An 11,191-nucleotide genomic window follows, 5' to 3' on the forward strand; every position below is an offset into this window, starting at 1 on the left:
AAATCCTCAAGTGACAGAAGTAAAGAGAGCTCAAAGGTAGAGTGGACACTCTAGCTAAATATAGAAGAAGCAAGCCTACTGAAGAGAAGCTCTCATTTTTTTTTTTTTTTTAAAGAACTTCCCTGGTGGTCAAGCAGTGAGTTCAGTCCCTGGTCAGGGAACTAAGATCTTGCAAGCTGTGTAGCATGGCCATTAAAAAAAAAAAATTACAAACCACACAAAGAAGATTAATTTTAAGCCACACATGAGGAAGGGTATACAGACTCAATAAATAGGTGAAATGGTGTGTGCTGAGTCACTTCAGTCATGTCCGTCTCTGTGCAACTCTATGGACTGGAAGCTGCCAGGCTCCTCTGTCCATGGGATTCTCCAGGCAAGAATATTGCTGTGCCCTCCTCCAGGGGATCGTCCCAACCCAGGGATCAAACTCACGTCTCTTACATCTACCTGCATTGGCAGGTGGGTTCTTTACCACTTGTGCCACCTGGGAAGCCCAGGTGAATCGGTATCCCTCAATAATAAAGAAAACACAAATGACCATATCAGTCTTTATAAACAATGAGGGACAAAATAAAGAAGAGAAGTGAATACTGTGAGAACACCTGAGGTTATGTCACCTACCCAAGATGACCTCAGTATCACGGGGTAGCCTTGGGCTGCCCACACTGGTACTCCTAGTCCCTAGCCCACAGGTGTAAATGTGGAGAGTCTATTGGACACCCCAGAAAAGGGGCTCCAGTGGGTTTGGAGGGAGGGCAGGAAGGCCTGGATCCGTCTCCTGTGGCTGACGCTGCTCTCTGGCCCGCAGAGCTCCAGGACTGGGTGCATCCTCCCGCCATGGCCGCCACCGCCGCCCCTCTGCCGCCCACCACCAAGGTGGCCGGTTCTGAGAACAGCAGCTCCTTCTATGACTATGAGTACTACCTGGAGGACATGATCTTCGTGCTGTGTAGGAAGGACGAGGTGCTGTCATTTGGCAGAGTCTTTCTACCTGTCTTCTACAGCCTGATCTTTGTGCTGGGCCTGGTTGGAAACCTCCTCCTCCTAGCGGTCTTGCTCCGGTTCGTGCCTCGAAGACGGATGACCGAGACCTATCTGCTGAACCTGGCCATCTCCAACCTCCTGTTTGTGGTGACACTGCCCTTCTGGGGCATCTCTGTGGTGTGGCATTGGGTCTTTGGGAGCTTCTTATGCAAGGTAGTGAGCACCCTCTATACCGTGAACTTCTACAGCGGCATCTTCTTCATCAGCTGCATGAGCCTGGACAAGTACCTGGAGATTGTCTGCGCTCGGCCCTACCACCGACTGAGGACCCGAGCCAAGAGCCTGCTGCTGGCAGCCACTGTGTGGGCAGTGGCCCTGGCTGTCTCCGTTCTTGACATGGTCTTTGTGAGGACACATGAAAACTCCCCTGGAGTGTGGGAGTGCTATGCGGATTTTGGGGGACATGGGACCATCTGGAAGCTCTTCCTCCGCTTCCAGCAGAACCTCCTGGGGTTCCTCCTCCCCCTCCTCGTCATGATCTTCTTCTACTCCCGCATTGGCTCTGTGCTGGTGAGGCTGAGGCCCCCGGGCCAGAGCCGGGCCCTGAGGATGACCGTAGCTCTGGTGGTGGCCTTCTTTGTGCTGTGGTTCCCGTACAATCTCACCTTGTTTCTGCACTCGCTGCTGGACCTGCAAGTCTTTGGGGACTGCAGGGTCAGCCAGCACCTGGACTATGCGCTGCAGGTGACGGAGAGCATCGCCTTCCTGCACTGCTGCTTCACCCCCGTCCTCTACACCTTCTCCAGCCACCGTTTCCGCCAGTACCTCAAGGCTTTCCTGGCCGCTGTGCTCAGAAGGCAACAGGCCCTGCCGTCCAGCTATTCTGAGAGTAGCGGGCTCACTTCCCAGGAAGATGTAATGGGCATGAGTGACCTCGGGGAGAGGCAGGCTGAGAGCTTCCCCAACAAGGGGAACAGAGGGAAAAACTCAGCCTGAGCAGTCACACCACAGTCCATGAGAGCAGATGGGACCCAGCCCCTTGGTGCATCCACCGAAGTCTTCCCTTCAGAGGCCTCAGTGACCATGTTGCTGATCCCACTGGTCCGTTTTCAGTCCTCAGCCATCAGCAGCGTTCGCTCTCTCTGGCCCTCACCCTCCTCTTCCTTCATTGCCCTCCCAGAGTCCGTACTCGCTTGCCTGAATGGCTGCCTTAGTTTAACAGCTGACCTCTGTGCTGCCCATCCTTGGGCTCGTGTGTCATCTGATCTGCACCCAGCAGCCCCTGACCACAGCACCCTCAGCATCACTCCCATGCCCTGCAGAGTAGCCAGATGTCTCCCACCCACCAGGCTTCCTCTTTCCCCGAAGCTCAGCTAGGAAAATATTATCGTAATTTTGTTTAATACCGCAGTGCTCATGCTGGCTCCAGGGGCTGGCAGTCAGGAGGGGCTGGAGGGGCTCCACCCATGAGAGTCCACAGGTGGGAGGCAGAGTAAACACATGTTTCTGGTGGTCCATGAGCTTCTCCCTCCTGCCTCCCGTGCCCTCACTCAGGAGCCTCCAGGGGTCCCTCAGAGCCTACACCATCAAATCCAGCACCTTTGTCCAGTCTTAAGGCTGGACTTTTCACAGTCAGAATCCCCACACCATTTCACCCCTATACTCCTTCTCCTGGCTTTTCATTTCTTGGGTGTCACACCTATTGCTGTTTCCTTCACATTCCCATCTCTGCTCTTGTGCTGGTTGGCTCCCTCATGGAACAGGGGTCATTTTCCAGCCAAGTATCCCCTCACCCTTGTTATGTAACTGAGTCCTACCTGCTCTGGGTAACCACTCCAGAGTCACTCTGCCCTGTGCTTTGGGTGGTGTTTGGGTGGGGCACGGGTCTTGGGCCAGCTTCGGCCTTACGTTTCCCTGACACAGTGATTCATTTAGGGATGGGCCCAGACACAGGCAGAGCTTGTGAAATGCAACTCGACTAGAACATGCTAGAACAGAGGCATGAAACTGAAGCCAGGGGGGTGTGAGGTCTAGGGCTGCTTCTCCATCAGCTTGGACTTCAGAAGGGGAGGTGACAGCAGTGAGTGAGCAGATCCTGGGGTCAACGCCAAAGCCCCAGAATCAAGGCCTGGCAGAAGGACATCCCAAGCCTGCACTTGACAGTGACACGAACCAATGGATGTCTTTTCAGTTTGGGGTGCTGGTCTTCTGGTACCTGCGACCTGCGGATTCCCGACGGATATGCCCTGCCTGGATGCCCCATGTCTCCCACGGTCAGCATCCTCCCTATGCACCTATACATCACTGAGAAACCTTTCCCAGGGAGCCCCTGAGCCACAGTGCCGTCTCTGTCTTCCTGAGCTTCTAAAGCATCACTGCCTTCTCCCACCTCCCAGCTGCTGCTGCTGCTGTCGCTTCAGTCGTGTCCGACTCTGTGCGACCCCAGAGAAGGCAGCCCACCAAGCTCCCCTGTCCCTGGGATTCTCCAGGCAAGAACACTGGAGTGGGTTGCCATTTCCTTCTCCAATGCATGAAAGTGAAAAGTGAAAGTGAAGTCACTCTGTCGTGTCCGACTCTTAGCAGCCCCATGGACTGCAGCCTACCAGGCTCCTCGGTCCATGGGATTTTCCAGGCAAGGGTACTGGAGTGGGTTGCCATTGCCTTCTCCGCCTATGTCCCAGAGCCACCTGCAAAACCCGGCACAGAGCCTGGCAGACAGTAGTGCTCAGAACAAAATTTTTGCCTGGATGGAATGGAGGCTAGGAGGACATGAGCCAAAGTAAAGTAGACAAGACTAGAAGTCAGGTTTCTGTAATTTAATCTTCATTTAGGGAATTGAGGTCAGAGATGAAGGAATAAGATACCAAGCCCTGTGTGCTGCAGTCTGAAGCAGGTGCAGGAGGCAGGAAAGAGGACACAGAAAGCAATGACAGATGGGCTGTGATACACGCAGTGGCAGGGTGCGCCAGGGAGGGGCTGGGGCGGAGGCCATCTCTGGCCAGATGGTGAGGTTCAAGAGGCTTCCAGGAATAGCCGGCCCTGGGGCTAAGAGTGAAAACAAGCATTGTATGGACAGTTCTGCTGGAGAAAGTTGTCAAAGTTGAATTGCCCTGGATTGAAAATTTGGGGACTACGTGTGGCAAAACTTAAATATCAACTGTGGGGAGGTGATGAGGAGCCAGAAAAGTAAAAGGGATGCTCAGAGGTGCTTTTGGAAAAAAGTCTCTGGCAGTAGGGTAAGCAGAGAGTCCACAGGCCCCATGTGGAGAGAGATGCTGAGATTGAGCTCTTAGAAGGGTAGCAGGGGTGGGGAAGTGGGGACAGGGTTTAGTGGCACCACAGGGGTCAGATGGCAGAGCTCTCTCCCTGTGGGGGAGAGAAGGGGAGGGGCTGAGGGTGTGTCCTCTGTATCTGCCTAAGGGGATGGGGTGGATGGTGGTGTCCTGAGCAGAGAGGCAGGGAAATCAGGAGATGGGCATGGTTCAGGGCAGAGGTGGGGGTGCGGTTGGGGAGGACAGATGCTGAGTTCTGTGAGGGCCGAACTGAATCAGAGGTGCTGAGAGACCGCTGTGGGGAGATTGGGGGTCTGGAGGTAGGAGAGAGATCTGAGCTTAGTGATGGTTGTGGAAACCAAATGAGGGGTTGAAATCACCCGAAGGTGGGGGTGCAGAAGGGAGAGGAGGGCAGGGAGGAGGGACCTTGCATATCTCCTCCATGAAAGGCCACCCTTCTCTAGAGCTGCTCTGTCCAATACAGAAGCCATGCGGCTATTGAGCACTCAGTGTGAAGGGTTGAAAAGTACAGACCAGATTTTGGAGGGAAAAAGAATTGTAAAAATATTTCATTAACACTTTTGTATGACTCCTTGTTGAAATGCTAATATTTTAGGTACATCAGGACAAGTAAAATACAGTAGAAAAATGAATTTCACCAGTTTCTTTTTACTTTTAAAAATGTGTCAGCTAGGAGATGAAAAATTACACGTGTGGCTTGCCTCATACGGCTATCAGATGACACTGTTCTAGACCCTGAATCCCACAGGGTAAGTGTTGAGGAAAATAAGCAAAGCGGAGTGGGAGGGTGGAGACCAATGTTTGCAAGATGCTACTTGACTCACTGTAACCAGTGTCTGTACTGCATGAGATTTGTCATGGCGTGTATTATCCCCCAAACTGAGTTGCCCACAGATATTTCCCCTTGCTTGGACTTCCTGTGAGAGGCGAGTTATACAGCATTTGCTGTGAGAGACGGTGTTTTCAAGAGAGAAGTATCAGCCTGTGAGGTGATCAGAAGGATGCCAAAGAGCAGGGAGGACAAGCAGGACAGAGGAGGGGGATGGTCTGGGGCTTTAGAGAGGTGGGTGAGAGGAAGCAGAGACCCAGGGGAGCCCCCCCAGCCAGACTTCGGCCACCTGGACAGAGCTCACTCCACAGGCCGCAGGCGGTAGCGAAATCGCACCTCGTGGCTGGGCTGTGTGGTGCCAAAGCCCCAGCGCTGGGGGTCCACGGGTGGTACAGGTGTGTCAGGGTCCACCAACTCCAGGTCAAAGTTCATGACCATGAGCAGGATAAAGAGCTTCATCTCGTTGAGGGCCAAGAACCTCCCAGGGCAGATGGAGACACCTGAGCCCCACGGCATGGTATAGTGGCGGATCTTCTTGCCTGCCTTGTAGAAGTCTACTTTTCGGCTGCCGCTGGCGGTGAGGAAGCGATCGTACTTGAAGGCGGTGGGCTCAGGGTGGATGTCGGGGTCCATGTGCACTGAGAGATAAGGGAAGAGGGCCAGGATGTCTCCATTGCGGAGCAGGTACTCCTGCCCACTGGCCATCTGCAGGATCTGGTCATCGTTCACCACCCTGAGGAGGGTAGGCGAGGCCCTCAGCCGCAGTGTCTCTTCCATCACACTGTCCAGCACCGGCATGCGGTGCAGGGCACCAAACTTAAAGGACTGCTTAGCCTCCAGCCTGACCTCTCCCAGGAGCCGGGTGGCCTCCTCCCTCACAGCCCGCATGGCCTCTGGGTGCTTCAGGAGGAACAGGAGGGCCCAGAAGGAGGTCGGCCCTGTGTTACCCTGGGAGGCCCAGAGCATCATGAAGTTGAACTTGTCCTGCATGGCCGGGGAGACGCCCTGCTCCCTCAGAAAATGAAGCATGTAGGTGATCCAGTTGCTTACGCCGTACTTCTCCAGGTTGTGTTCCACCGAGAGTTCCTTATGGAAGAGACGCTGGAGCCGGCCCACTTCCAGCCACTCCCGGGGCCCCAGCAGGGAGTAAACAAACCTGGGGAACAGGCGGTCATACTTGCGAAACTCCAGGAATAGCTCCTCTGCCTGCAGCAGGTCCTGCTCCTTGTCCTTTGTGTAGCCGAACAAGCTCAGGTAGCCAGCCTTGAACAAGATGTTGTAGCAGAAGTGAAAGAGGCCATCCTCACGCCAGTGGTGGGTGTCCAGACTGGGGCCTGTGGGCCCCAGCATAACCAAGGACAGGGTGTCTAACATGACTTTGTTGAGCTCCTCCAAGCCTTCCCCCATGAGGTGCTTGGTGCTGGCTGAGTGTATCATCCTATAGTCTCCCTGCACAGAGCGGTATCCAAATACCTTTAGCACCAGTTTTTGCGCATACTCCACGAAGTCTAGCTTCCTCTGCGCATCCTTGAGGATGGGGCCAAAAGACAGAGGGTCCATGACAAAGGTGAAGTACTGGCCCCCTAGCTGTACTGTGAATATGTCCCCATGTTTGGCCTGCATGTGCCTCAGAAATTCGAACATATTCTTCCGGAAAGCCATAGCATGGCCCAGCCAGGGCACGGGGCCCTTATCCAGAGGGGGCTCCTTGGGTCTTCGTTGCCGGAGCAGCCCCCGCAGGCACAGGTATCCCACAATGACCACTAGCAGGGCTCCCAGCACCGGACCCCAGAGCACCATGGCTGACCTCTTCCAGGTTGAGTCTGGATGTGCTGTTCTCTGGGTGCCAGAGGGTTTGGGAGGACACGGTGAGGACAGAAAGGTCTTCCTACCTGGACCTTGCCCTGTGGCTGCAAGTTGCCGTAAATAAGCCTGGCGAGACAGTACCCGAGAGCAAATCCTTCCCCTAGATTCTGTTAGGACCTAGTCATGTGAGAGCAGCAGGTGGGAGGGAGCAGGAAGAAGGCCAGAAGGAAGCCTCTTGCTGTGGTCACAGCCCCCCACGAGCTTCAGACTTTGTTGCAACCTTTCATGACACAGCTCCAGCACTTTCTCTACCAAGACTTCTTTGACCCAACCCTCACCCTTGTGACTTACTGGCCACTCACTCCTTTATTTACTCTTGACTTCTATGTGCATTAATTTGCCAGTTCCTTCAACAGAGATGCACCAAGTACTTACTAAGTTTCACATCCACTTCCTCCTTGTTCTTTAAAAGACCCACAGAATCTCCCAAACAGAGGCTCCTTCAAGCACAGGCTCAGACTTGAGTCTCTGAGTCACTCACCAACTGGTTTGCCCACTTCTCTACCAAGAAATACAGAGTGTGAGTCATGGAATTATGGAATGTCAGAGATGATAGGGACTTCAAACCAACTGCTTTACTTCACAAGAAGGATCTCGGTTCAGAGTGTAGCAGGGACTTTTTCTGACAGTGGCCCTGGCTTGGGTGAGGTGAGTTGACCATTTACTAGGGACCTTTAGTGACATGTCAGGCCAAGACCCTGTCAGCAGGCCCAAGAAGGAGAAAACTACTGTTGACTCTTAAGACTTTAGTTCAGCAGCCTAGCTCATTGTTGCAATATGTGAGGTTCAGACTGAATTCAACCAGTTGTGACAACCCTCAAGTTACTCTTTAACTTCTGAAATGACCTGTAAACAGGGACTTTGTCTCTTCAGACGATCATACGATTTGAGTGAGCTTCCGTGTGCAGCTCTTCCCAGCAGGGATCTGAAAATATCCACACTCAGCATCCACGAAGTCCTCTCTGGTTGCTCAGGGCAACCACAGCAAGTACTCAGCTCCAACAACTCTTCCCATCCTTAGGATATGGTCAGAAAGGGAATTCCCTGGTGTCCCAGTGATTAGGACTCAGTGATTTTACTGCTGTGGCCCAGGTTCAGTCTCTGGTCAGGGAACTAAGACCCCACAGGCTGAGGCTCTGCCAAAAAAAGAAAAAGGTCAGAAACTGTGGGTCAAGTCCAAAGAGCTGAACTTTGTCCCTTAGTATATTTTTGTATTTGGGGATTTTTTTTTTTTTTTTTTTTTTTTGGTCGTACCATTTGACGTGTGGGATCTGTTTCCCTACCAGGGATTAAACCCATGCTGCTGTTTGGGAGCTTGGAGTCTTAACGACTGGCCCAACAGATAAGTCCCTGTCCCTCAGTTTTTAATGGATGGCAGCCCCACCTTGCTTCTCAGCAGTAAAGAACACACCCGGGTCAGGAAGATCCCTTGGAGAAGGAAATGCCAAGCCACTCCAGTTTTCTTGCCTGGAAAAATGCCATGGATAGTCCATGGGGTCACAAAAGAGTCAGACACCACTTGGCAACTATACAACCACCACCACCACTACCTTACATTCATTCTTTCCTTCGTTTATTCATCCATTCACTCACACCCACTCATCCATTCACTTCTTCCTTTCTTGGAACAGCCCTGTCTATTCATTCAACAGATACTTGCTGTGCACTTAAACCAGAAATTTTGCTGCAACCCTAAATGAGACTGACCTGGTCCCTGCCCTCTTGGAGTTTATGCCTTCCACCAAAGAAGAATATAATCACAATTGTGTTAAGTGCTACAAAGAAGGGCAGAACAGGAAGGAGGATGGGGAATCATGGAGGTTGCACTGATCAGGAGGTCATTAGGGGAGGACAGCAAGACCAGGTAAATGTGTGCTGTGTGTAAGGATATAGGGGACATTCTTCTAAAGCAAGCGGCAGGGTCATCTCAAGAGGGCCAGTGTGGCCAGAGTGTTCAGAGCAGGAGGAGTCTCCAGCTCAGTGCGAATTTGAGCTCTGACCCATCACCATTGCACTGAACTCTTCTGATGCCAGCCACCTTTGTGTATGGGACCAGCTCAGCAGGGCTGCTGAAGGGTGGCCTGTCCCAGGGTATTGGCCCAGGTGCTGCCCTCTCAACCCTCTGGAGTGGCTGGGACCCAGAAGTCCAGAGTGTGCACCACAAGCCTATGGCAAGTCTCAGCCTTACACAGTCCGGCCGCAGATCCAGGGCAGGGTGGGGGTGGCATCACAATGGATTTGCAGGGCAGTCTGGGAGCCTTGGAGTACAGAATGAAGCAGGGCAAAGGCTAATAGAGTTTTGCCAAGAGAAAGCACTGGTCATAGCAAACACCCTCTTCCAACAACACAAGAGAAGACTCTACACATGGACATCACCAGATGGTTAATACCAAAATCAGATTGATTATATTTTTTGGAGTCAAAGATGGAGAAGCTCTATACATAAGTCAGCAAAAACAAGACCAGGAGGTGACTGTGGCTCAAATGATGTACTCCTTAGTGCCAAATTCAGACTTAAACTGAAGGAAGTAGGGAAAACCACTAGACCATTCAGGTATGACCTAAATCAAATCCCTTACGATTATACAGTGGAAGTGACAAATAGATTCAAGGAATTAGATCTGATAGAGTGCCTGAAGAACTATGGACAGAGGTTTGTGACATTGTACAGGAGGCAGTGATCAAGACCATTGCCAAAAAAGAAATGCAAAAGGCAAAATGGTTGTTTGAGGAGGCCTTACAAATAGCTGAGAAGCGAAGCGAAAGGCAAAGGAGAAAAGGAGAGATATACCCATTTGAATGCAGCGTTCCAAAGCATAGCAAGGAGAGATAAGAAAGCCTTCCTCAGTGATCAGTGCAAAGAAATAGAAAACAATAGAGTGGGAAAGACTAGAGATCTCTTCAAGAAAATCAGAGATACCAAGGGAACATTTCATGCAGAGATGGGCTCGATAAAGGACAGAAATTGTATGGACCTAACAGAAGCAGAAGATATTAAGAAGAGGTGGCAAGAAAACACAGAAGAACTATACAGAAAAGATCTTCATGACCCAGATAAGCATGATAATGTGATCAATCACCTAGAGCCAGACATCCTGGAATGTGAAGTCAAGTGGGCCTTAGGAAGCATCGCTATGAACAAAGCTAGTGGAGGTGATGGAATTCCAGTTGAGCTATTTCAAATCCTGAAAGATGATGCTGTGAAAGTGCTACACTCAATATGTCAGCAAATTTGGAAAACTTAGCAGTGGCCACAGGACTGGAAATGGTCAGTTTTCATTCTAATCCCAAAGAAAGGCAATGCCAAAGAATGCTCAGACTACTGCACAATTGCACTCAATCTCACACGCTAGCAAAGTAATGCTCAAAATTCTCCAAGCCAGGCTTCAACAGTATATGAACTGTGAACTTCCAGCTGTTCAAGCTGGATTTAGAAAAGGCAGAGGAATTAGAGACCAAATTGCCTACATCTGCTGGATCATCGAAAAAACAAGAGAGTTCCAGAAAAACATCTACTTCTTTATTGACTATGCCAAAGCCTTTGACTGTGTAGATCACAATAAACTGTGGAAAATTCTGAAAGAGGTGGGAGTACCAGACCACCTGACCTGCCTCCTGAGAAATCTGTATGCAGATCAGGAAGGAACAGTTAGAACCAGACATGGAACAACAAACTGGTTCCAAATGGGCAAAGGAGTACATCAAGGCTGTATATTGTCACCCTGCTTATTTAACTTATATGCAGAGTACATCATGAGAAATGCTGGGCTGGATGAAGCACAAGCTGGAATCAAGATTGCCGGGAGAAATATCAATAACCTCAGATACTCAGCTGATACCACCCTTATGGCAGAAAATGAAGAAGAACTAAAGAGCCTCTTGATAAAAGTGAAAGCGGAGAGTGAAAAAGTTGGCTTAAAGTTCAACATTCAGAAAACAAAGATCATGGCATCTGGTCCGATCACTTCATGGCAAATAGATGGGCAAACAGTGGAAACAGTGACAGACTTTATTTTGGGGGGCTCCAAAATCACTGCAGATGGTGACTGCAGCCATGAAATTAAAAGATGCTTACTCCTTGGAAGAAAAGTTATCACCAGCCTAGACAGCATATTAAAAAGCAGAGATATTACTTTTCCAACAAAGGTCCGTCTAGTCAAAGCTTTGGTTTCTCCAGTAGTCATGTATGGATGTGAGAATTGGGCTATAAAGAAAGCTG

The 11,191-nt window shown here is 50.9% G+C and overlaps 2 protein-coding genes across 4 annotated transcripts in view; one reads left to right on the forward strand and one right to left on the reverse strand.

The window, feature by feature from the left end:
- ACKR2 (atypical chemokine receptor 2) overlaps positions 1 to 11,191 on the forward strand; it is a 71,624-nt gene that overhangs the window by 50,200 nt on the left and 10,233 nt on the right. For 2 of the 3 annotated variants that reach the window (XM_069560778.1, XM_069560785.1), the window contains one exon: positions 809 to 4,909. In XM_069560778.1, coding sequence (XP_069416879.1) covers positions 809 to 1,980 — 1,172 coding nt within the window. In that variant the 3' untranslated portion in view covers positions 1,981 to 4,909. Of the gene's footprint in view, positions 1 to 808; positions 4,910 to 11,191 lie in introns of those variants that run through there. The other variant, XR_011250690.1, reaches the window with a different exon arrangement.
- Positions 3,786 to 7,572, reverse strand: CYP8B1 (cytochrome P450 family 8 subfamily B member 1). Its single transcript, XM_069560773.1, has one exon. It carries the CDS (start codon positions 6,904 to 6,906, stop codon positions 5,407 to 5,409), a length of 1,500 nt encoding a protein of 499 aa, XP_069416874.1. The 5' UTR covers positions 6,907 to 7,572; the 3' UTR covers positions 3,786 to 5,406.

Source organism: Ovis canadensis, chromosome 19 (genome assembly GCF_042477335.2).
Source record: "Ovis canadensis isolate MfBH-ARS-UI-01 breed Bighorn chromosome 19, ARS-UI_OviCan_v2, whole genome shotgun sequence".
Lineage (NCBI taxonomy): Eukaryota > Metazoa > Chordata > Mammalia > Artiodactyla > Bovidae > Ovis > Ovis canadensis.

Bases quoted from the DNA above. Each gene is read 5' to 3' on its own strand.
- CYP8B1 (XM_069560773.1), bottom strand. From the start codon at position 6,906: ATGGTGCTCTGGGGTCCGGTGCTGGGAGCCCTGCTAGTGGTCATTGTG.